At 40.8% G+C, this 27,352-nt stretch overlaps 1 protein-coding gene across 14 annotated transcripts in view; it reads left to right on the top strand.

The window, feature by feature from the left end:
• The window catches only part of NFASC (neurofascin), a 143,926-nt gene that overhangs the window by 97,042 nt on the left and 19,532 nt on the right, over positions 1-27,352 (top strand). For 9 of the 14 annotated variants that reach the window (XM_082245189.1, XM_082245186.1, XM_082245188.1 and 6 more), the window contains 8 exons: positions 6,315-6,537; positions 8,210-8,325; positions 8,675-8,879; positions 10,735-10,857; positions 12,633-12,806; positions 13,204-13,218; positions 18,444-18,626; positions 25,695-25,811. In XM_082245189.1, the coding sequence (XP_082101315.1) occupies positions 6,315-6,537; positions 8,210-8,325; positions 8,675-8,879; positions 10,735-10,857; positions 12,633-12,806; positions 13,204-13,218; positions 18,444-18,626; positions 25,695-25,811 (1,156 nt within the window). Of the gene's footprint in view, positions 1-6,314; positions 6,538-8,209; positions 8,326-8,674; positions 8,880-10,734; positions 10,858-12,632; positions 12,807-13,203; positions 13,238-18,443; positions 18,627-25,694; positions 25,812-27,352 lie in introns of those variants that run through there. The other 5 variants (XM_082245185.1, XM_082245183.1, XR_014224912.1 and 2 more) reach the window with 4 other exon arrangements.

Here is a 27,352-nt window from a genome sequence, read left to right as displayed (position 1 = left end):
GTTGTCAATTATTAAGATAATTCTAACACGCGTCATGGACATATTTAGAATTGCACCCCAAAACACATTCTGCTACTCCTTCCAAGTATGACAATAGCACATGTGTGAGACTTTTTCACAGCCTACCCACATAGAGGGGCTTAAAATACAAGGAGCATCTTCAGGCGTTCCAGGGGCATACATGACAAATTTTAATTACCTGACTACCAATCACATTTTTTAAATCCCTGGAGAACCAGAACAGTGGAAATACTCACAAAATGGCCACATTTTGGAAAGCAATCACCCCAAGGTATTTTCAAAGAGGCATGTTGGGTCTTTTGTAGAAGAGAAGGCCTGGCTCACAGTTTCCACTCTAATTTATCCCAAAGATATTCTATCAGGTTGAGGTCAGGACTTTGTGCAGGGCTGGCCAAGTTCCTCCACCCCAAACTCGCTCATCCATGTCTTTATGGACCTTGCTTTGTGCACTGGTCCAAATCATTTGGTTGAAGGGGGATTATGGTGTGGGATTGTTTTTTAGGGGTTGAGCTTGGCCCCTTAGTACCAGTGAAGGGAACTCTTAAGGCGTTTGATGTGAAAGTAAAAAAATAGATACCTTTTAAGGTATTGAGGGGCTTGAAGAATTAAAGGAGTTGTAAAGTCAGGAAGGTTTTTTATCCTAATGCATTTTATGCTTTAAGATAAAAAGCCTTCTGTGTATAGCCTCCTCAGCACCTCTAATACTTACCTATGCCCCCTCTCTGTCCAGCGATTTCCACGAGTCCCTCGGCCATACTGGGACTCTCCCTTCTGATTGGCTGAGATACAGCCGTGGCGCCATTGGCTCCCACAGCTGTTAATCAAAGTCAGTGAGCCAATCAGGAGAGAGAGGGGGCAGGGCCGAGCGGCAGCTCCGTGTCTGAATGAACACACAGAACTGCAGCTCGGCTCAGGTGCCCCCATAGCAAGCTGTTTGCTGTGGAGGCACTCAATAGGAGGGAGAGGCCAGGAGCAGAAAAGTGGGACCCAAGAAGAGAAGGATCTGGGCTGCTCTTTGCAATACAAACTGCACAGAGGAGGTAAGTATAACGTGTTTGTTATTAAAAAAAAAAAAAAACAAGACTTTACAACCACTTTAAGTAATGTCTTGTTGTTTTAGTTGTTGTTTTCCGGTGTACCAGGTTAGGATTTAACTGGGTTAGACAGGAGTTATAAAAATTAATGGACTATGCATGTAGGAAACGTCTGTAGTGTCTAAATGCTTTTCAGTAGTTTTGTGGGTTATAGGTTAGGAGATTGAAGGATCTAAGTTAGAATGATGTTCAGGAACTGGCATTTGTTGGGTGGTTTGGTAAAAACACTTTTTTTTTGTAAGAACATTCAAGAGGGTTTTGGGTATTGAGTATGTGTTTTGAAGGATGTTCAGTTTGTTCCTTTTAAAATTTCTTGTGGTGTTTTGTCTCCTATCTGCCCAGTGTTTCTGTAGATTTATGAAGGTGTCTGTTGACTTGTGTTGACTTTTTGTGATTGTACTTTACTTATTTTGCTTACTGCCATATTTATCCCTATTTATAGTCCATTACCTCAGTTCATGTCCTCCATTTCTGCTACCCTGCATATATTTTATATTACATACAGGATATTTTGCTGACCATTGCACTAGTTTTTTTTTTTCCCATAATCTTGCTTGTGATTATTATTTTTTTTACCATTATTAGTGTTCTGCTTTAATCTTTTACTACTATTTGGTTATATGCCTTTATTTCCTTTTTACAAATATTTTTATACATTACTTATACATTCTCAGATGTTTATGAAAGAGCCATTGTTTCATTGTAACTTATTATTGACTCATTGTTACAGTGGAGTTGATTTACTAAAACTGAAGAGTGCAAAACCTTTTGTAGCTCTGTATAGAAACCAATCAGCTTACAGGTTTTATTGTCAAAGCCTAATTGAACAAGCTGACGTTAGAATCTGATTGGCTACAATGCACAGCTGCACCAGATTTTTCACTCTCCAGTTTTTGTAAATTAACTCCAAGATTTATCTTTTTCTATCATCTGAGCTTGCTTTAGGCTCTAGCGACATTTGATTATCCTCCTTTATTATCGTCTTATATATGTAAGATGTCTCCAACTTACAAGCTGACATCAATGCACTGTTTCATTGGGCAACTATGTGGCAAATGAGGTTCAATGTTGATAAATGTAAAGTTATGCATCGGGGGGGGGGGGGGGGGATATGCATGCATCATACACACTAGGTGGAGTAGAACTGGGGGAATCCATAGCGGAGAAGGATCTGGGTGTTCTGTTAGATCAGAGGCTTAATAATAGCATGCAATGCCAAGCTGTGGTTTCCAAAGCAAGCAAAGTCCTTTCTTGTATTAATATCGGCATGGACTCCAGAAAGAGAGAGAGAGAGATATCATTTTGCCCCTGTACAGATCATTAGTAAGACCTCATCTGGAGAATGCAGTTCAGTTTTGGGCACCAGTTCTTAAAAAGGATATCGGGGAACTGGAGAAAGTGCAGAGAAGGGCAACCAAACTGATAGGAGGCATGGAGGAGCTCAGCTATGAGAAAAGATTAGAGGAACTAAATTTATTCTCTCTTGAGAAGAGGAGATTGAGAGGGGATATGATCAACATGTATAAATACTTGAGGGGTCCATATAGTGAGCTTGGTGTTGAGTTGTTCACTTTAAGGTCAACACAGAGGACAAGGGGCACTCTTTACGTCTAGAGGAAAAGAGAATTTGTCTCCAAATACGGAAAGGTTTATTCACCGTAAGAGCTGTGAAAATGTGGAATAGACTCCCTCCAGAGGTGGTTCTGGCTAGCTCACTAGATTGCTTTAAAAAAGGCCTGGATTCTTTCCTGGGTGTACTCAATATAAGTGGGTACTAATATTCATAGGTAAAGTTGATCCAGGGAATATCAGATTGCCTCTTGGGGGATCAGGAAGGAATTTTTTCCCCTGCTGTAGCAAATTGGATCATGCTTTGCTGGGGTTTTTCCGCCTTCCTCTGGATCAACTGCACGTATAAGATTGTGTATATGGGATTGTATGGTTGGGTTTTCATTACTGTTTTTTTTTTTTTTTTTATTGGTTGAGCCAGATGGACTTGTGTCTTTTTTCAACCTGACTAACTATGTAACTATGTATTTTACTTGTTTAGACTCGGTCCACCACATCTCTACACTTCCTTACCATGGACACGTTTGTGACACTAGACACTTTCAGGGTTTTTCTGACCATACCAAAAATATCTCCCCAGTGCCATCTAAAGAGCATTAAAGGGCCCCGGGCAATGCAAATTATAGATAAGGTGATATTTATTGGTACAGCAGTGCCAGGCCAATGACAGTTTCCAAGTTCGGCGGCTGGGTCTGGTGAGCTCACACATGGATGGGAGTCAGACTTGACTGTCCTGTGTGTGCCTGTTCCCGTGGAGGCCGACAGGCATTCCTGCAGTTGTGGGCTTCCCCTCCATGGGCCAAGTGGCCTGACAGCAGCGCAGGGCTGACAGGCGCTTACCACCTGCTAAGTTGCCATCTGCTAAGGCGGGATGCACGCGGGAATCTGGAATAATGCTTGGCTGTGGCTGGCTCGCTGGGCAGGTGGGGCCATCCGGGCAAGTGGGGCCCCTGGGCCACTTCCCAGCCTGCCCATTCGATAAGATGGCCCTGCATCTCCCAGACCTCACAGACTGCATTCTCCGTACAATATAATGGGAGACAGTTGGGGGAGGATTTACTAAAACTGGAGAAGCAAAACCTGGTGCAGCTCTGCAAAATAACCAATCAGCTTCCAGATGTTTTTGTCAAAGCTTAATTGAACAAGCTAAGGTTTGAAGCTGATTGTCTACCATGCACGGCTGTACCAGATTTTGTACTAGAGATGGGCTCAGTCATGTTCGGGATCCTAGTCCTAACGCACCTGCCCGATACCACTAGGAAGCTCACTGCACACCGCTAATCACAGATATTGAGAGATTTCCCGATGTGTGCAGCTGCAGACTTGGAAATGTCTCACTGCCTGTGATTTAGCGGTGTGTAGTGTAGGCTTCCTGGCAGGATAGGGCAGGTGGATTGGAACTAGGATCCTAAGCACACCTAAGCCCATCTCTACTCTCCAGTTTTATTAAAACAACCCCTTGGTGTCACTTTATTGTTGCCGATACATTATCTACAGTTAATGCAAGTGTATACTTTATTTTTATACCTAAAAAGGTATTGCAACAGTTTAGATTTTTATATAGTCTTAATTTATTGTCGGTAATATTTTGCAAGTGTTTAGCAAGCACATACATCTTGCATTAGACAGCACTTACCGATTTCAGTTTCTGATACACGTAGTCTCATAAATGTTATCAGCAATCATGTCTTTTTCGAAAATTTAAGTAACTTGTTAGATGTTAATTCAGTTATCTCGCCAGCCTTGGGGCAGCCCTGTTTATAACTGCATTTCACTAACATCTGACAACACTCTTTATAACTGGATTACATGTACTACAAATAAATAGGTAAATCAAGGGTTTTATCATTTCCTTCTGCTTACCTCAGTTGTAATTCTTCTTCCTTCAATATTTATTGCTACATTAAAAAGTAGAAAGAGCACATCATTGCTGTGCTTCAGTTTTATTTTACACCCATGTATACAACTTTTTCTTATGTTTAGCCACCAAAGGTTACCTCTCATAAAAATGTGTTAGGTTTTATATTAAAAAACACACTTGACAGGTAAATATAAGTGTATAGCCATTCAAAGCCTTTTTCTTAGTTTTGGATAAAGCTAGTGTTAGAACCCCTGTCAGATACTCTATCGAGACCCTTTTTTTCTTCACTTTGTGTCCTGCTGATATTTTATCAGACAGCATCACAAACAGAAAAAAAATTCTTTAGTAGAGTATTTAGCCCCATAGTAGAACCCCGGTTAGATTTTTATTTCTGTCTGGATCACTGTTGCAGATACTCTAAATCTTTAGAAAGGAACAATAGTGTATTTCTTATCCTTTTCTTGCGATTCTGTGTTCATGAAATATTCAGCAATACTCTACAGCGGGGGGTCAGCAAGCCGTCGATCGCGATTGACCTGTTGACAGCGAGCAGTCGATCATCAGGTTAATCGGGAACACAACCCTGCACACAGTCCTTCCCCCAGCCTCCGATGCTGTCCTATTCACTAAAAAGCGGAGAGCTGGAAGAGTCACAGTACTGGATAGAGGGCGGGAGCTGCTGGAATTGACTTTTCACTGCCGGGGAGTCCTAGCAACCAATCACCACCTTGTTAATGTAATGTGTTTAAAACAGCAGACCGTCGTTCTCTCTCAGAGGGGAATGATCGTGGGTGCCCGGCAGCATACGCGGCCATTGGTCCCGTGGATCGGCTTCTCCGCTTCCTAATGGGCGCGGGCGGTCAGCAAGTGGTTAAATTACTTTGCGGAAAAATTTGATAGTTTACAAACTATGGGATGTTTTTATTTATGTATTTTACTAGTAATGGTGGCGATCAGCGACTGATAGCGGGACTGTGATATTGTGGCGGACAAATGGACACTAACTGACACTTGTGACACTTTTTAGGGACCAGTGACACTAATACAGTGATCAATGCTAAAAATATGGACTGTCACTGTACTAATGACACTGGCTGGGAAGGGATTAAACATCAGGGGAGTTCAAAGGGATAACTCTGTGCCTGTGTGTGTTAGCTAGTGTGTTTGTGTACTGTCAAGGTGCTTTTACTAGGGAAGGCATGGATCCATGTCCCCGCTTTGCAGGAACACAGGATCCATGCCTTCCCTACTGACAGAATGGCGATCTGCCTTGTTTACATCGGCAGATCGCGGTTCTGCCCCTGTGCTGAATCATTGGTGGGTGCCAGCCGACATAGAGTGCGCGGTACCCGCAGATCAGCTCCTGCTGTTTATAGCAGGAGTGGGTCACCGGCAGTGCACATGTGCCCCCTAGAACCAGAAGAATTGGATCACATACTTGGTACGTGATCCAGCACAGCAGTACCACCTTGCCACAGTATAAGTAACTTATATGAGCAAGTGGTTAAAGGGTGCCCCCTTTCACCGGGGGATCTTTGATTTCCTCCATGTTGTCCAGTCCGACTCAGCCTCTGAAAGGTTGCCTACCCCTGCTTTACAGCATTTCCGAATAAGAAATATTTTGCTTATGAGCAAAGAACATTATGGTTTTGATACCATTTAATGATAAGAGAGTATGAGTCCAATTTAAAGTAGCTAGTAAGACAAGCTCAACTGTTTTTACATGGACACTACATTTATATTTGTGTATTTTTCTTTACGACCAACAGCCACTGAACTCCACACAGGCATATGGGCCAAACTTGCGATACAATGTGAAATGGCGACAGCGTCAATCAGGAGAAGCCTGGAATAATGTCACTGTTTGGAATAACAGGCATGTTATTTGGAACACCCCAGTGTACACACCTTACGAGATACGAGTACAGGCAGAAAATGAGTATGGCAGAGCTCAAGAGCCGAACACTGTCATTGGATACTCAGGAGAAGACTGTAAGTACTAGAAGACACAGTAACATAAAAAGACAGCTTTAATTACTCTGATATACTGTACACCTTATGTTGCTGTATATTTGCCTGCAAAACAGGAGGGCTTATGTAGATATCAAGTAAAATTCAGTATGCTTTCAGGTACTCTTGCTTTGCTGAAGAAGCAGCTCAATGCAGGTTAGGAGCAGCTCCAATAAACTGCATTGCATTGCATTAAACTTTTTTGTGTTGCTTTTCTATTCACATTGACTTCTGTGGGGAGATTAGCTCAGAGCCACAGACACCAAATAAAGTCCATATATTTTACCCCTTATAGGGTTTTTGATTAATGGTACAGCTTGGGGATAAAAGTATGAATATTTACGTTAAAGCTAACCCTAGTCAGAAATAAAGAAACCCTATCAATACAGCCATTATTGGTAATGAAATGCATTTTAAATGAACTAGTGCTTTGTTTTGAAATGAATCTCCTATAATTACTCCATCAGAATACTGCTGATGTTTCATTGACAATTCAGGAAGATATGGGTATGTATTGGGCAATTGTTCTGGACCAAACTGTGCTGGTGATGCTGCAGTGATTTAAGATATTGCTGTGCTTCCTGTGAGAGAGGTATCCAGAATCTGTATTAAGTTTTGTGTTTAGAGGCTTGCCTGTAGTTCAACTTTATTGTCAAGCCTTCTTCCACCATCATTTCTATTTCACTGGTTAGCTGTTAAAGCAAAGCTGTTATATGCAAGACCAGAACATGATGCTATACAGGAGATTGTAAAAAAAATTATTCCAAATTTGAAATCTATGCTCTGATTGTGAAGTGCAAAAAAAAGCAGTTCCAGCTGCTTTTGGTAATCCTCAACACTGCTCTACCTCTATGCACCTTGTGTTATTGTCTTCACGATCGGTTTTGTTTGTGAGTTTCCTCCAAAAGCAGTAGCTGCACTTAAAGTGTAACTAAAGAAAAAGCTTTTTTTTCTTTTTTTTATCTGATTTTTATTGACGGACACAGCACCCACCCCTCTATTGAGTTGGATTATTTTTCTTCTGACACTGCTTGCAACAAAACTGAATGCCTATAGCAGGAAGTGGGAGTATACCCCCTGGGACTGCCCCATAGGCATGGTAAAGCTTTTTCCTGCCTAGTGTCCTACTCCTGTAGAGGGCAACATAACCCAATAGTCAAGAAGATCTGGAGCTGTGTCTGTCAACATCAGAGAAAAAGATTTTACAGTAAGACAAAAATCCAATTTTTTCTGACACCAATCTTTATAATTAAAGCTATTAGTAAGTAATGAATAGCTCTGAGGGTACCATACACAGAATCAATCAATCAATATCTGGTACCATACACAGAATCAAAACATAAATAGCCAACACCCCAATTAAATTTTCAGTGAATCAAGCTGGAGAGAGGAAGTTTGAGAGGACTCTAGGTGATCCTGTTAATACTCCATATCTTGGCATAGCGTAGTACTTTTTAGTAAAATGGTAGCTGCATTTAAAAAACATGTTTCAATGAAAACTAAAATTTTTTGTTTAATAGCAGTCTAATCAAGAAGTAAATAAGGAGGAGCAGGAAGGAACAGTAAAGCAAGTCTAAAGAATGAGAAGGAATGTCTCTATAGGACTGAAGCTATTTTATAGTTAGCTTTGTTTAAAGCTTTTCTTTACCCTCAGATCCTAAGGCTGCACCCTCTGACATTAAATTAAGGGTCATGAACAGCACTGCCATCTCCCTTCAGTGGAGTCGTGTGACCCCTGCTTCTATCCAAGGAAGCCTCATGGAATACAGAGTGAGCAGAACCTCCACCTACTACTTATAACACTCCACTGATATCTAAATAATATTAATATGGAAAAAAAAAACTTATTAATTTTAAACATATGTTCCCCAGTGTGATCCAATTACCAGCTAACCAATATTGAATTGATAAATAATCTATAAGGCAGTACTGTATTTGCTCTTATACCATCTGAGCCATGTCTAACCATTGTGCAGTGCCAAGGATGTGACTGTTGTTTATTCAAAATTCCGATGTTAACCAGTGAACCCTTGACTGTCTTAACTCCCTGAGAACCCAATCAACTTCCCACTAATAATAAAATGTTAGCTCCTAAATGATTGAGTTGTGTATCTTGAAGGCCTATTACTGGAGGGAGAGTAGTTTGCTGAGGGGACACTGGGTCTCTCGAAAGAAGTTACAGCAGAGTTTTATCGGAGATCGCGTGCGGGGGATTGTGTCATTCCTGATACCTTACAGCAACTACAAATTATACATGGTAGCAGTGAATGGGCGAGGGGATGGCCCGAAGAGTGATATTAAGGAGTTTACTACACCAGAGGGCGGTAAGTTTCTCCATACCAGAGGACTGTACGTTTTTCCATATAACATGCAGAATTACATTTTGTTAAGATTACACATAGGAACCGTCATTTGTTATCTAATGCTGATAAATGTAAGAGCTTATTTTCTTTTTACAGATATGTGCAAAAAGGTATTTATGGTTTTATTTTAAAAAGAAAATTGCATTCCAAAACCTAAGCAGTATATACAGTGCCTTGAAAAAGTATTCATACCACTTGACATTTTCCATATTTTTTCATGTTACAACAACCAAAAACGTAAATGTATTTTATTGGGATTTTATGTGATTGACCGACACAAAATGCCACATAATTGTGAAGTGGGAGGAAAATGATACATGGCTTTCCATTTTTTTTTAAATAAATATCTGAAGTTTGGCATGCATTTGTATTCAGCCCCCTTTACTCTGATACCCCTAACTAAAATCTATTGGAACCAATTGCCTTTAGAAGTCACCTAAATAGTAAATAGAGTCCACCTGTGTGTAATTTAATCTCTATATAAATACAGGTCTTCTGTAAAGCCCTCAGAGGTTTGTTAGAGAACCTTAGTGAACAAACAGCATCATGAAGGCCAAGGAACACACCAAACAGGTCAGGGATAAAGTTGTGGAGAAATTTAGGTTATAAAAACGTATCCCAAGCTTTGAACATCTCAGGGAGCACTGTTCAATCCATTATCCGAAAATGGAAGAGTATGTTACAACTACAAACCTACCAAGACTGACAGGCTGGGCAAGGGAAGCATTAATCAGAGAAGCGGCCAAGAGGCCCATTGTCACTCTGGAGGAGCTGTAGAGATCCACAGCTCAGGTGGGAGAATCTGTCCACAGGACAACTATTATTCGTGCACTCCATAAATCTGGCCTTTATGGAAGATTGTGCAAGAAGAAAGCCATTGTTGAAAGAAAGCTGTGTCCCATTTGCAGTTTGGGAGAAGCCACGTGGGGGACACAGCAAGCATGTGGAAGAAGGTGCTCTGGTCAGATGAGACCAAAATTGAACTTTTTCACTCAAAAGCAAAACGCTATGTGTGGCGGGAAACTAACACTGCACATTACCCTAAACACACCTTCCCCACATGTGAAACATGGTAGTGGCAGCATCATGCTGTGGAGATGCTTTTCTTTAGCATGGGCAGGGAAGCTGGTCAGAGTTGATGGGAAGATGGATGGAGTGAAATACAGGGCAATCTTAGAAGAAAAACTTTTAGAGTTTGCAAAAGACTTGAGACTGGAGCAGAGGTTCATCTTCCAGAAGGACAACTACCCTAAACATACAGCCAGAGCTACAATTGAATGGTTTAGATTAAAGCATACTCATGTGTTAGAATGGCCCAGTCAAAGTCCAGACCTAAATCCATTTGAGAATCTATGGCAAGACTTGAAAATTGCTGTTCACAGATGCTCTCAATCCAATCTGACACCACTTGAGTTATTTTGCAAAGAAGATTGGGCACAAATTTCACTCTCTTGATGTGCAAAGCTGGTAGAGACATACTCAAAAAGACTTGCAGCTGTAAATGCAGCGAAAGGGGGTTCTACAAAGTATTGACTCAGGGGGGCTGAATACAAATGCAGCCACACTTTTCAGATATTTATTTGTAAAAAAATTTGAAAACCATTTATCATTTTTCTTCCACTTTACAAATATGTGCCACTTTGTGTTGGTCTATCACATAAAATCCCAATAAAGTAAATTTACGTCTTTGGTTGTAACATGACAAAATGTGAAAAATTTCAAGGGGTGTGAATACTTTTTCGAGGCACTGTATATCAAGTGGACACTACTCTTACAACTTTTACATGCAATCTAACAGAACTTTCCTTTTTTGCAGCACCTAGTCAACCTAAGAACTTTAGATTCAGTGAGCCAAATCGTGAATCCATTATATTGGAATGGAGCCCTCCAGAGCACCCAAATGGAAATCTAACTGGATATAATCTACGCTACCAAGCATGTGAGTATAAAGAACCTAACACAGCTCTACCTGTTTTGCACCTGTGAAGGTTTTTTGGAGGCATAGTGGCTGATTTACTAAAGAAGTAGAGCATGTTCATTTGCAAAGAGAACTTTCACTTTGCAAGGGAATTTCCCCTTTACTTCAAACTGTGCTGACCTCTATTGTCTAATCATGTACAAGTACAAATCCTATTTTTTTTCTTTGCACGTGGTATTTTTTGCAAAGTTAATGTTCACCACATTTTCTAAGGTAAGTGAAAATTTCCTATGTAGGTGACAGTTTACTTTTTGGCTCTCTTACTAAAGGAATAGAGCATGTTTATCCTACAAAGGGTTCATGTGCTATAAGGGAGATTTAGACACTGTAAATGCACAGTTGCATTTCTATACACTTAAATGCATTTTGTTCAACTACTTGAGTCACCAGTACTTGTTTAACAGGTGCTAGTAGAGTGTATCTTTACTTCCCAATGTTGTTTTAGTCGGTGGCTCCTGCTCCTGAATCAGTAGTTCCTGCGCGTCCTGGTAGAAGTTCAGGTCCGAAACTAAGCCTGGGCACTAAGATAATCTTGTAGCAGATACACTCTCGTAAAATTTTGCCAGCAAGGGAGGAGGGTTGAGTTATTGGAGAACCAAGGAGAGCTACAGAGTTGGAGGGGTCTGGATAAGGGCAGAGATAACAGGAGAATGCAGAGATCTATGCGTATTCATCAAGAGAGAAGAAATGTGCAGGCAATAAGTGGTGTGAGTGTGTCTGTCTGTGTGCCTCTGTGTGTCTGTGTAAATCAGGGAAGTGAACAGGCAGCAGCTCCAGCTGCCCACAGTTAAAATGGCTGCGGTCAGACTTAGTGGAGGGAGATTTTTGCAGCTTATTTGGCAAGTACAGAGTCGTAGTATATATAAAATATTATGCAAATTGGTTAGATGGAAGCTTCAGAATGGCAACTATGTTTTTATTACAAATTATGTGAGCAGACTGCAGTTCCTCTTTAAGTAAGTGAACCCAAATCGTTTGGATTTTTAGCAATTGCAAACATATATAAAAGTTGTTGTCACGCTAATTTGGGCCCCTGCCAAACCAACTTGTCTTTAAGTTTGGTTTATTACTTAGCAACGTAACATTAGTAAGGGAATAAGGTTTTCCTAAAGTAAAATGCATAAAATTGCATGAGCTTTACCGTTCTGCTAAATGACATAATAGTTGACTTTGTTGATTATATTTTAGGGTAAATATTGGGGGGGGGGGGGGCACAAGTTATGTAAGCTTTTCTTTAGGAAAAATGACAGCAAAATGCATTTTCTTTTAAAATGTTCGCTTCTCAAAGGAACTAAAAATTTTGTTTCCAAATCTGTTACCAACTGTCCCCCAAAAAAGCACACCTTGTTAATTCCAGTGGAAAGAAACTGCATTTGAAGAGCTGCGGCTGCTCAGGCCAGCACAATGCAATGACAGGCAGATAGCAGCTGCAGTTATTTATGACTGATTCTTGCTGCTGGATTTTCCCTGTGTGAATGGAACCCAAAAGGTGTTACATGCAGAACCAAGACATCACAGAAAAAAAAAGATGCTCTGTGGTACAGGGATAGATTTGGAGAGAAAAAGGCCTGGGCACCCAAGTGGTTAACACTTGAAAACCACTTTATGGGGGAATTGCAAGTGTAATATGGGAGAATGTATAATTTAAATATTTAGGGAATATAATATGCAATCAAGTATAGTCAAGCACTATTTCATTTAATAATCTGTTAATTTTTATTACATTTTACAATCAGTTAATGGAACCAGATTTGCAAGACCAGTGGTAGAGACGCTGTCACCAAATCAGACAAAATACACCTTGACAAGAACAGATCCCATCTCACGCTATCGACTCACGCTCAGCGCCAGGACCCAGGTTGGAGCTGGAGAAGTTGTCACTGTTGATACACCTCTTAAACCAGATGAAGGTAAAAGACAGAGCCTGGTAGATGTGTCCAGTGCTTTAATAGTAGAATATTTCATATTGCAAACGTTTTAATATACAGTGCATCAAGGTGTAAATGAAAATTTTACATTTTGCCATTTATTGTGACTGGTGTCATTTGGAAATGTTTTTCCATGGACTAGATGTCTGTATATAGTTATCAAGTGTTGTGATATATTTTCATTTCTTAGATGTTGGAGTGCGGCCACTTATATAAATGTGGGGTCATTCACATGCAGAAATACCTTGCTGGACTGATTTCTCATTGTCTTTGATACTTATACTCTCTAGTATGTGTGTTTATGTGTTCCACTCTATTTCTTTCTTTTCTCTATTCTTCCTTGCTTTTCCTTACTCTTGGCTTTCTGTGAGGTCTACAGTTCCCCCCACGTCAGGTAAAGTAGTAACAGCAAGGTAACATGCATGGGGGTTTCATGCATGTTTACAGTTTAAATTTTTGCATGACTGTCTATCTTTCATCCAGGAAATTATTTCAGATGTGGTTGGCATTCGGACATGCCGCATCGTGACCGTACTTTGCATAAATGTGGGCAACATTTTAAACAAATGTGTATTAAGACGTTTCTTTTTTATGTACACATATACTTTTTACCATCAAGCAACAAAGGATCAACAAGGACAGAAATGGGATTTTTTTATTTTAACCTGATGATACTTAATTTCTGTAAAGATGCACTTAAAGTGATAGTAAAGGATTGTTTAAAAAAAAAAAAAAGAAAAACAAACATGTTATACTTAACCTTCTCTGTGCAGTGGAACCTCCTCTTCTGGGGTCCACTTCTGGCTTTCTCAGCTCCTTCTCTTCTCTGTGTGCCCCCCATAGAAACCTGCTTCCTATGGCGGCACTTGTGCGGGCTCAATCCCGAGCCAGGCTTGTGTGTGCGTCTATTGATACACAGTGCAGCTTGGCCCCGCCCCTCCTCCCTCTTCACAGAATGGCTCCCGCTTCACAGAATGGCTCCCGCTGCTTCCTGAGTCCCAGTGAGGAGAGAGAGAAAGAGCAGCACTGCTGCTTTCAAGCACAGCGCTGAATTGAGTTCAGGCTCAGGTAAGTATTTAAAGAGGGGCTAAGGAGGAGCAGAGAATCCATTAAAGCAAAATTCCACCCAAAAGTGGAACTTCCGCTTGAAGTACTCCTGACCCCCTGAAATGCCACATTCGACATTTTTTGGGGGGGGGGGGGCGGGTATCTGGCTCCCATTTCCACTCGGGCCACTTAGGCAGCTCGAGCAGAAGTTCTCCTCTCTCCCCCTCCCACCCTGCAATCTTCTGGGACACGGCAGAGGTCCCAGAATATTGACTGGCCATTCAGTGTGCACCCAGCTATGAAGCCACAAGCTGTCACAGCCGGGTGCCCACACTAGTGATGCCGGCGCCACCGAGAGGAGAGGGAGAGGAGCGAGGCTTCGGCCGGCTGCATCACTGGATTGTGGGACAGGTGAGTGGCTGTTTTATTCAAAGTCAACAGATTTTTTGTAGCTGCTGACTTTTAATAAACACAAAAATGAGTGGAACTCTGCTTTAAGGTAAAAAAAAAAACCTTTATCCCCTACAACCACTTTAAACAAGTGTACCAAAACAACATCCAAGCTTTGTACCTCTTTTACCCAAGGTGGCCTCCAAGTTCCAATGTATAACAGCTTGTGAAAAACTCAGCAGTGTCTTGTATTATATTTAGACATTAGACACTTATATGTATCAGTGGGAGCCGGCCACTGGCAGCGCGCATGCGCGTCCCAGACTTGGAAGTACAGGATCACGTACAAGGTATGTGATCCTGTGCAGCAGTGCCACTTTGCCACCGTATATGTAAGTTATACGGTCGGCAAGTGGTAAAGGTGTCTGCATTCTGGATAAAATAATAGAGCAGACACCTTTGGACAGCAGCATTGGCAGTCTGAGGAGAAGATAGTGTTAGCCTAGCAAATTTAAGGCCCTTGCACACTGGGCTTAAAGGGATTTTAAAGTCAGAAGTTTTTTTTATCTTAATGCATTCTATGCATTCCAGTTCCGCTTCCTTGTTTACCTGGCCACCAACGGCCAGAGAAGCAACCGATCAGACCAATCTCGGTCTGATTGGCTGCATGGGGGGCCAGATGAGAGATTTGGGGTCTAATAGACCCCAAATCTCTCCATAAAGAGGACCTGTCACGGCCCATGCTATCACAAGGGATATTGTTCATATATTTATGCGCAAATTTGAATGCATAGGTTACTCCCGCACGCATATGTAAACTGTGATCGCACCACACATGTGAGGTATTGTTGTGAACCTCAGAGCGAGAGCAATAATTTTAGCATTGGCTATGCAATTTTAAAGCATGACATTTTGGGTATCTATTTATTCGGTGTAACATCCTCTTTCACATTATACAAAAAAATTAAGTTAACTTTACTGTTTTGTTTTTTTTTTTTATCCATGAATATGTTCTTTTTCCAAAATTGCGTTTGAAAAATCGCTGCGCAAATACCATATGACATAAAAAATTGCAACACACACCATATTATTCTATAGGGTCTCTGCTAAAAAAAATATATATATGATGTTTGGGGGTTCTAAGTAATATTCTAGCAAATAAAATTTAGATTTTTACATGTAGGAGCGAAGTGTCAGAATAGGCTTAGGAAGGAGGTGGTTAAATCATTTGTAAAGGCAATCATTCTAAAGTTAAATATTAAACATGTTGTACTCACCTGTCTGTGCAATGGTATTGCACAGAGCAACCCCAAAACTCCTCTTCTGGTGTTTCCTGTCGGCGATCTTAGCTCCTTCTCTTCTGTGTCTGCCCCCATTGTAAATGTTTGCTGTAGGGGCAGGTGTGAAGGCTCTATCCCGAGCTGGGCTGTGTGTCCATTGACCCCACCCCCACCCTGCTTTCTATTCACAGGATTGACAGCAGCAGAAGCCAATGGCTCGTGCTGCTCTCAACCAAGCTTGTGGGAGGGGGGAGAAATGAAAGAAGACCGGCATGTGGGAACAGTGCTGGATTGATACAGGACTCAGGTAAGTATTTGAAGGGCAAATAACAAATGTTTTTTTTTTTTTTTTATTCTTTGTTTAATGGTATGCAACAAGAAACAATACCATGACATCATGTTTATGGTCAATTACATCACTGTCAATTTGCATTAGATATATAAGGAATGAGTAGGGAGTACAAAAGAACAAATGAATGTCCATTACTGCACATCATAAAAAAAAAAAAAACAAAATACTGATGTTAGAGCATCTATGATATAATTGAAGACATGGGGGGATTTCATACCATGTTGATGAGTATCAGGGTTTTTTCTCCACAATCCAGGCCCATTTTTACACCATCCTATGTCACTGCACCACAGTGTGTTGCAACATGCTGCAGTGAACAGAGTTGAAATATAATTTTTTATTTAAAAAAGAGAGGGAAAATGTAAACATTGCAATGCATTGTAATGAGCTATACACACTATACAATTGTCTTTAGATTTTTTTCCTTTAGATTTACCAAAACCATATAATATGAGGTCAAATCGAAACACTTTCAATTTGTATGCAATTAGGCAGGCCCTTGCACTACGTAGTTGAAGGTAAATCTAAAGGAAATCGAACGACAAAAGTCGCGTAGTGTGTATCCAGCTTAACAATACCTCGCTCCTCACTCCCCCTACATAATGTACACAGCGCACACGCATTTTAGCTTAGACTGTTTCATTTGCCAAGGACTGTATCTGTGTTTAGCCAGCTTTGTGGTTCAAACACCAAACCCACTCTGCTCCCTGCTCCTGTAAACATTTTCAAACTGTTGATTGACAGTACTGTGCAAAGTTGATTTTTTTTTGAGGTTTTGACTCTTTCCCTCCCAGTGCTTTATAACTGCAATAAATACATAACAGAATTAAATCGGAACTATACCCATCAATTTAACTGTTTAAAAAAAAAAGTTACATTCCCAGCATGCCGGGAATGCTAACTGTCACATTTACTTGTGCTTTCAACCAAACTGTCAAACCATCAAATGGCTGAAATCATAATTGATCAGATCACATGTGCAGCACCATAGCAGTTGCAGATCAAACAGAGGCTAAGATGGCAGCTTCCCTGGCTGAAAAGGATAGGAGGGTTGAAAAGGATTCAAGGGTTTAGTTCTGCTAAAGTACTATTTCTACTTTATATCTTCCAGCATTAAAGTGACAGATCAGCCAGTTTTCATATGTATGGAATTTGGAACAGGAGGTGAGGAGAACTCTCCCTAGACAGGGCAAAGGCAACAATAAAACCCTCCCTTACAAAAAAACTTTGGCTGGGATTTAACCACTATTGTGAAATCATTTTATGTAAGAATGAATTCTGTGCAAGCAAAAAGGGTGAAAGGAGGATTACATACAGCATAAGGATCTACTGTATCTCAAACTTTCTAAAACTGGTACAAGATCAATATACTTTTGCATTTTTTTCTAAATGCAAACTATTCATCGCACTGCAGTAAAAAATGTATACCTAACCTTACTGAGTACACAGTTTTAAATTTTGTTTAAAGGTTAATGCATAGCATATGAGTTGACCTGACCGGAGAGATATCGCCAGATTGTATAGTTCCCAAAATAAAGCTGTGCAGAGACATTTAACATATAATTGTTGGGTAAGTTGGTGTAAAAATAAAAAAATTAGCTTGTTTGGTCATACCCTTTTCTTGTATGATTCCTGTTTTTTTTTTTTTTTTTTCCGCATGCCATACAGTTACTGTATGCTTACTCTCTTGATAGATAATCACTTTTGCTCTACATTTTACCTAATTGTTTACATTACTTTTTATCTAGATTCTTGTATTTCTTTGTTTTATCCACACGAGGCTTACTCTTTGTGACTTTTTCGGCTGGTTTACTCCAGAATTTTAAGGATAACTGCATTTAAAATAAAGAAAATGCATTTCTGCCATAGGCAGGCCGTATCTTGCCAAGGTATAAAAAAAATTGTACCTGTTCAAAAAAGAAGCATTTCTTTGAGCCGCCCAGCTAGTACAGCACTAGCACAGTGTTGGCATCTTTAATGGTCTCCTGCATAATAAACACAAAGGGTAGAAGCAGTAGGAAGATGATGTAAATAGTTTGTACCAGAGTGGCCAATAATTTATAGGATCCAGCCTAACACTCCATCCCCACATCTTTCTCTACCTACCCCTTGTATTGTTATGCAGTAGCACTGAAAATTTAGAAACGTGAACTGCATTTGTTTTGAAAGTGCATTTTCTTTAAAAAAAAAAGTGATATTGTATTAAATGGATAATGATTGGTTGAATCACGAGCTAGGTTCTTAAATATTTTGTGGATTCTGTTGGGGAGTGGTTAATTTACAATATATAGGGATGCTTTGTTCTGACTTTATAATGGACATATTATCATTGCCCAATGCATGTAATACATGTATTAGCTTCATTTCAGCGAAAGTAAACACATTGCAACAAATATATTTGAAAGGCGCTTAAAAGACACAGTGCATGTGTGTAGAATTCTAACATTTACATTCATGAATGTATCTTTGGACCTAATATCACAATGTATGCTTTATACCTCTTGTATAAGGCTTGCATCTTTCTCTTCTGCTTTCTCGTCTCATTCTTAGTTGCCCCTACGTCTCCAGTATCTCCCACCGAGGCGCCTACAGAAATACCAACTGTTCCCCTGACCACTCCTGGTACTACAACCACTGTTACTACTACGACTAGCACAACCACACTCTCTACAACTACCTTCATTACTGCTACTGAAATCAGGCAATCAACAGTGGCTAGCATCCACGAAATAGGTACAAACCACCTAAAAGGATTGCTTTTATAACCAACATACCACACATAGCTGTGCAATTTTTCTATGTAGATTATAAAAACCTAAATTTACCAAGAATTCGATTTGACTGGTTATTTTGTTATAAAGGGGTTTGTGTGTTTCGCAGATACACAATTTAATCTTGTTTAATACATAATGGAGTTGGTTTACTAAGAGTAATGCGTGTTCACTTGGTAAAGTTGATTTTCACTAATATTTGAGAAATATGATAAACTGGATTTTTTGTCTTACTGTAAAATTCTTTTCTCTGATCACAGCATTATATCTTCTTTGACCTTTGGGTTATGCTGCTCTCCTTAGGAGTAGGACACTAGGTGGAAAAGAGTTAGAAAGCTTGACTGTGCCTATAGGGCAGTCCCAAGGGGTATACTCCCACTTCCTGCTTTAGGATCTCAGTTTTGTAACAAGCAGTGTCAGAAGAATACATAACCCAAGTCTACAGAGGGGTGGGTGCTGTGTCCATCAATGAACATCAGAAAAAAGGATTTTATGGTAAGACCAATCCAGTTTTCTCTTTAATTTATTGACGGACACAGCTTAATATCTTCTTTGAACGATGGGACGTCCCAAAGCAGTGTCAGCAACTGGAGCTCACCTACCAAGAAAATTACACCCTCAAGAGGCTGAAGCCTCTGCAACAGCGGCCTGAAAAACTTTATGGCCAAAAGCAGCATCTGCAGATGCGAAAATATCCACCTTGTTAAACTTAGTGAATGTGTGTACAGATGACCAAGTGGCCGCTTTGCAAACCTGGACCACTGACGCCTGATGACGGAAAGCCCAGGAGGCACTAAGCGCCCTTGTGGAATGGGCCTTAACAGGAAAAGGAGGAACCTGACCCTTAATGAAATAAGCCTGCACTACCATCTGCCTGATCCATCTGGAGATGGTCGCAGCGGATGCACCCTGCCCCTTACGAGAACCATCTGTAAGGACAAATAAGGAATCCGATTTGCGAATAGTCGCTGCCAGATACACCCTAATGGCCCGAACTACATCCAGGGAATGCAAGGCAATTTCTTTTGGATGTTTAGGCTTAGGACACAATGAAGGCAACACAATGTCTTAATTTAGATGGAACCCTGAAAAACAACCTTAGGAAGGAACGACTGGCAGGGACGGAGCACCACTTTGCCCCTGTGAACCACAAGGTAAGGTGACCGACAGGACAACGCAGCCAGCTCTGAAACCCTGCATGCAGAAGTAATAGCTACCAAGAAGGCAACCCTCTGTGAAAAGATAAGTAGAGGGATCTCATGGATGTTTTGGAAAAGTGTTTTTTGAAGAACCGACAGCACAAGATTAAGATCCCATGGAGGCACTAGGGACCATACCAGAGGAGCGAACTCCCTGAACGAAAGTGTGAACCAAGGAATTTGTGGCCAACGGCCGTTGGAAGAAAATTGCCAAGGCTGAAATCTGGCCCTTGATGGTGCCCAGGGCCAAACGTTGATCAACACCTCTTTTTAGAAACTCCAGCAGACATGATATCAAAAAGGAACAGGGGGGGGGAAACCCCTGAGACTCACACCAAGCAATGTACACCTCCCAAACTTGATGGTAAGTCTTCCTACCATTCAACAGAGTAGGATTTACCGAATCTGACAACCCCCTGTCCTTCAGTACCTGGCTTTCAGTAGCCAGGCCATTAAAGCCAGCGACTGTAAAGCAGGATGGAAGATCGGTCCTTGAGATCTCCTCTGAGAGAAAGTCGCTATGGGGCATCGGCTACCAGTCTTACCTGGCCTGCGTACCAAGATCGTCGGGGGCCACCTTTGGAACCGGTCGGGCACCACTCCTGGCAGATCACCTCCCCATCTTGGAATGGGGGGTGCTGTTGACCAGAGGTACACTGCGACTCAGGCCGGGACCAGGTTATGTTCGTCTTCGCGAGTTGTCTCACTCACATACCAGCCCCCGTCCTGCGGGGCTATGTCGCGGGTGACCTAGCGTGGAGCTGCAGCCAGCACGCGCTCACTGGCCAGACTGGGCAGTACGTAAGGATCTAGGATATCCAGTGCGTCACCCAGTTGATTGTAGTTCTCACAGGAAAACACACTTGATTGTAGAAGAAAACAATAAAAGGAAAAAAGTTCAGTTTAAAAAGAAATAATGCTAGGACCATAGATCCCAGCAAGGAGCTAGGTCCTTACTCTTGACTAGGCAGAAAAAAACTGAGATCCTATAGCAGGAAGTGGGAGTATACCCCCTGGGACTGTCCTATAGGCGTAGTCAAGCTTTTTAACTCTTTTCTGCCTAGTGACCTACTCCTAAGGAGAACAGTATAGCCCATCAGTCAAATAAGATATGAAGCTGTGTCTGTCAATGAACAAAAGAGAAATGGGATTTTATGAGAGCCAAAAAAGAACAAGGATTATAGAAAAAAATATAACAAGTTTTATTGAAACAATTCATTTAAAACAAATTTACATGTAATAAAAGCATGGTACAATAATCATACGGATAGTGTATGCATGTAGTAACTCCCGCTCTACATGTTTCGCCAGCCTATGGCTTCTTCAGGAGTATTTATGAGTACTGCATTGAGATTGGCTATGAAATTAAAGAACAGCATATTAGTCACAATAAAGACAATACTATAAATAAAGATAGATTCCTTCCACACTCCCTGAGACTAAATCATTTTTTCTATGCTGGGATCACCATTGAGGTATTTGTAAATAGCTATCATATCCCCTCTCAAGTGTCTAATCTCCAGTGAGAATATATTCCTCATAATTGAGGTCCTCCAATCTCCAATCTCCGTAATAATTTAGTTGCCCTTCTTTGGACTCTTTCCATCTCCAGCACATCCCTTCTGAGGACTAGTGACCAGAACTGGAGGGAATACTCCGGGTGTGGCCTAACCAGAGTTTTATAAAGTGGCAGGATTATAGTTGTATCTCTGGAGTATATCCCCTTTTTTAAGCATGCAGATGTTCTGCTGGCTTTGATAGCTGCAGTTTGACATGCATGCTATTGCTCAGTCTGTCTTCTACTAGGACCCACAGATCTTTCTCCATCCTTGATTCCTCCAGAGGTTCTCCCCCTAGTGAGTAGTTTGCGCTTGTGTTTTTTGCCCCAAGTGCTTTTATTTCTCCACATTAAACCTAATTTACCATGTAGTTCCCCACTCCATTATTTTAGTCAGGTCTTTCTGTAAAATTCCTATATCCTGATGTGATGTTATTGCCCTGCTTATTTTTGTGTTGTCTGAAAAAAACTGAGATTAAGCTATGTATCCCATCCTCTTCATCATTTAAGAATAAATTAAACAGAATTGGTCCCAAGACAAAGCTTTGGGGTACCCCACTTACCAATCCAGACCTGAGTACACATTATTTATCACTACCCTTTGGACGTGCCCCCGTAACCATATTTTCTATCCAAGAACAAACCTTATAGTCCATGCCAACAGACCTCGGCTTGTAGATAAAGTGTTTATGGGGAACTGTATTGAGTTATTTTGCAAAATCCAGATACAACACACCCATTGGCCTCCCCCAATCTAAATGGCTAGATGGCAGCTCACTTTTTTGTAGAATGTTAGATGATTTATGATTGAATAGATGATTGAGATTGCACAACTTCACCTTATTCACTCATCTAAATGCATTTTGCAAAGTGAACAGATTTCTTTAGTAAATTACCCGAATTAGTATCAATACAATTCCAGAAGTTACTTGGTGCTATAGAAGATCCATGAACACAGATTTTTTTATTGGCTTTTACCAATTTCTGTTTATATGACCTGTATGAGGACATACACAAAATGATGAGGAGGTAAATTCTCTAAATAAACTGCAATGTAAAAGTCTGGCACTGTTACTTCTCCATGTTTTGTCTATACACACTCTTACAGAAAAACCTTTCAGTTTATTGTTAAGATTCTCTATAAGTAATACAGTATTAGCAGCGATCATCTGCCCTTTTTAAACGATAGGAATGATTACTTTCTGAAAATACCTCTCATTTACATTACTAAGGATGGTGGAAAACAGCAAAGATACTATGCTGATACTACTACTGTGGTGTTCCTACGCCCTGGACGCTGCTAGCACTGTTAACAATATATCCCCTATCTAAGTTATTTTGTGATAAATACAATAAATTGTTGTGCTCCCTTTATGTACTTAAATACTGTACTCTTGTAATCAAAGTGAAAAAACATATGTGATAAATAATCAACCTTTTTAACGTCATAACTATCCAGTGAAAAACCATAAAGTGAATTCAGTCCATCAAGTCCATCCAGTGTGTCCTTTATATTTAAATAAATTATCTCAATATGTGCTTCCAGCAAACCATGTGCAGTGGACTACAAAACAGCTCCTTCTCTGAGTGTGAGCACCAAGAGAGTATGGGTTTCATACTCAAAATGTGCACTCACCAGGCCTTCATGACCTTCTTAACCGGTTGCCGACCGCCGCACGACTATATACTGCGGCGGTCAGCCCCGGCCAGGCAGAGTGACGTATTGGTACGTCACTCGCCTGTCACTGACTTGCGAGCCTATCGCGGGCGGGCGCGCGCCCGCCGAGGCGCGCGCCCGCCGAGGCGCGCGCCCGCCGCGGCTCGTTCACAGGCAAGTCAGTGCGTGTGACCGGCGGACTCGATGTCCGCCAGTCACACTGCGATCGCTCCTGTGAAGGGAGAAAGACAGAGCAGCTTGTGTAAACAAGCTGCCTGTCAGTTCTCCCTGTGTAAAAGTAAAGATCTGACCGTTCTACTATGTAGAACGGTTGATCTTTGCTTTTACACCAATAGGAATGTCCCTACACAGTAGAAAGCACGCCCCTAGGACACACTTAACCCCTCCCTGTCCAATAAAGTTAACCCCTTCCCTGCCAGTGTCATTTTTGCAGTAACAGTGCATATGTATAGCACTGATTACTGCAGTAATGTCACTGGTAACCCCAAAAGTGTCAAAAATGTCAGTCAAGGGTCCGATCTGTCCGCCGCAATGTCGCAGTACCGAAAAAAAAATCGCAGATCGCCGCCATTACGCGTTAAAAAAAAAAACACCAAAAATGACAAAAATCTTTCTCTTTGTTAGTAAACGCGATAACTTTTGCGCAAACCAATCAAAATACGCTTTTTGCGATTTTTTTTACCAAACATAGGTAGCATAAAACAAATTGGCCGAAAAATGTTAAAAAATTTTGATTTTTACTTTTTTTTTTGGGGAATTTCATATAAAAAAATGTGAAAAATATTGTTATTTTTGCAAAATTTACGCTCTTTTTTTGTTTATAGCGCGTGATCAAAAAATCGCACAGGTGATCAAATACCACCAAAAGAAAGCTCTGTTTGTGGGAAAAAAAGGACGTCAAATTCGTTTAGGTACAGCGTCGCACGACCGCGCAATTGTCCGTTAAAGTCACGCAGTAAAAAATCGCAAAAAAACCCCTGGTCCTTTAGCAGCCAAATCCTCCGGGGCTTAAGTGGTTAAAGAGGTTGTAAACCCATACAACTTTTTTTTTTGCAACCTGTAAGAGAAACACATAATGAGCTAGTATGCATCGCATACTAGCTCATTATGAAATACTTACCTTAGAACGAGCCCCCGCCGTGCCGCCCTCTTACCTGTATGACAGGCGACATGTCCAGTCGCCCATCTTCCGGGATCGCGGCATCCGGCCATCTGATTGGCCGGAGCCGCGGTGACGTCACTCCCGCGCACGCGCGCGGGAGCCGACAGTCACAGCACGGGGCTCTGAAGAAACGGCACCAGCGGCCGTTCCTTCAGAGCGCATGCGCCATTGACGTCACTGGCTGCATGTAAGGTAAATATCTCCTAAGCGGTGCATGTTTAGGAGATATTTACAGTACCTATAGGTAAGCCTCATCATAGGCTTACCTATAGGTAAAAGTGTCAGAGGAGGGTTTACTTCCTTTTTAACCTAAAAAGTGGGTCCACAGTAGCTTAGGCCAGTCAAACACGGTTCAATCGATCAACTTTGGTACAATCAGCCCGCTAGATCTGCTTGTAATTATCACTAGCGGCTGCTATAGCTGCTAGCGATAATCACTGTCTTTGAATACAAGAGCACAGTATTTTTGTACATAAAGCACTATATTGTATTTATCACATTACAAAGCATACATTGAACAAGGCATATCTGTTAATAGTAAAGAAAAAAAGAAGTATTAATTAAAAGACAAAGATGTACAGTATATTATAAGATATTTGCAATATTAATTATATTGTACAATATAACAGCAATTAGGGCCCATTCACACCAGCAGTGTTAGGTTGTGTTGGGCTAAGTTGTCCAATGCAGTCTCAAGCAACCCCTGTGGTTTAAAGAAAAAGTTCACCTTTCTACAAAAAATAATAAATGCACATCTTTTTTGCAGGTAAAGAAATGTGATGCCATGCCGTACGGGTAGGCTGATACTCGCTGACAGGAAGACTTAATGAACTTCCTCAGTGCTCCACAGCACCGTGGTAGTTCATTAAGAACCACAAACCTACAGCCGCTAAGGATTTGGGGTTTGTAGTTCATTTGGATACACAGAGCTGTGTGTATGAATGACACGGCCATGTGAGCAAAGCCCCCGCACAGCCGCACTGTTTTCAAACAGTCACAACTAGTACAGGGAACTTCACAGGGGGGGGGGGAGGGGTTGGTGGGTGGCGACTGCAGCACCTGGAACATGTTACATGTTCCACCCTGAAATCGGGTGCAACCATCCGACATGCTGAATGCATCACAATGTGCTGCAGCACTAAGTATTAACAATTAGAGATAAAAAGAAAAGAAAAACACTTCAATATGTGTTAAAACTGCGTGTCAGCACAAGGTAAAATGCCCACAATTACGTGCTCATAATGTGCACACTAGTAGGTCTACTGTGGTGTGATTGGACCCTTGCAGAGAAAAATCATTTTTTAAGTGAATTTGTTTTCTTTAAATAACAAAATAAAGTTGGTATACTTTGAAATACTAGGCACCCAGTTTGCAAGGATGTTGCCCTAATCAAAATGCTGTTCGTCCTAACCTGTTTTAAATCACTTTCCTAGCGACATCGGGACAACCTATTTGGAACATCACAGCTTTGCCCAACAGCCACTGGGCAAACATCACCTGGATGCATAACTTAGGGCCTGGCTCTGAGTTTATGGTTGAGTATATTGATAGTAAGCATCACTTCAGCATGTGTATTGTGTGTAGCCATAATGGATTTTGTTAGCTACTACATACAATCACCTACTGCTGCACCCATGACTGAGCAAAGCACAAAAAGGCACTTCAGGAGCTGGCTCTTAACACTCTTTATATGCCTGCACTCACTTGCAATTAAAGGAGTATCTTATATATGTATTAGAGGCACACACATACACACACGCGTATTGAGGCCAAATTATCAGGCAACTAACATCTCCAGAAGAACAGGTCAGCAATTGCTTTGTAATATCAACATAAATCCTGGAAATCCTGGGTACTTAATTCATTTAGCTTGCTCTAATGGGCACATTTATAAGGCAGTTCATATGACTTTCAACAAACATTTACTGGTGGTAAATCAATCACTGAAATTTGGAAGCAGGAAGATTCACCAGCAATGAATGTTTGGTGAATGTCAGATTCACTATTTTTTAAATCTGACCCTAAGCGTCCTGCTCCTGGAGTGTCTATTTTGCATTTAATCAGCTTATAAGATCAGGTTAAGTGCTATGTCTTTGCATAGAAATCTATAGGAACTTTCATCATATGTTTTTTGAGAGTAAAAAAAATTATACAAACCTACAAGAGAATATAAAATTTTTTTGGTGTTGCCATGATTCGAAAAAAACCACAGCTCCAAATTTGCAAAACTGTCTTAAATAACAATATTCTAGACCGACAACACAACAAAAGCACAGTAGGATGTTTTCACCTTTCTCTAGGTTGGAAGTTCCTATATATGACTGTGAGTTTGAGATAGAATATATACAGTATATATAAGGTGGCCAGTTGCTTATGGTAAATGAATGTGTTTGGCATGGCATTTTGCCCATTCATTATGTTTTCTTACAGTTAAAAAAGGTCTCGTCACCTCATATATCAAAGAGTTTTTTGGCTGATATGCATTGCGCTGAATTTGCTTTGCGTGTGTGTTCATTTGTAATGCTTCATGTCAACAGCATCCGTATTGTTCACTACTGACAGACAGAGCCACATGGATGCACTAGTGGCGAAGAGACTTTTAAAATGGAAGTGTCTTGTGATGTTATGAGCATAGATTAACCAATGATAAGTATTGTGCACAGTTATACATGTGTTTCTACCAAGTGGTGTACAGACAGCAATGCAGTCGTCTGCTAGAATGATGTTTTAATGGTTTTCCACTTGTCTTTGACAGATTGTTTGGCATCAGTTGCACGTAGTAGAAGGTTTAGGAACACTATACAAAGAATTGTAAAAAACAAATGGCCAATATGCCTACATGCCTGGTTTATGCATATGTGTATTGTGCACTTCTATATCTATAAAAGAATAACAAATATGATATATAGTGGATCAGATTCATATGATAAAGCTTATGTAACATAGATTACATAGTGACATAGTTAGTCAGGTTGAAAAAAGACAAAAGCCCATCTGGCTCAACCAATAAAAAACAAAAAACAGTAATGAAAATACAACCATACAATCCCATGTACACAATCCTATACCCGCAGTTTATCCAGAGGGTGGC

This window comes from Pelophylax lessonae (assembly GCF_965119305.1).
Source record: "Pelophylax lessonae genome assembly, chromosome: 2".
Taxonomy (NCBI): domain Eukaryota; kingdom Metazoa; phylum Chordata; class Amphibia; order Anura; family Ranidae; genus Pelophylax; species Pelophylax lessonae.
The sequence above is the reverse complement of the archived record's forward strand: the minus strand, read 5'-3'. Positions and strand labels throughout refer to the sequence as shown.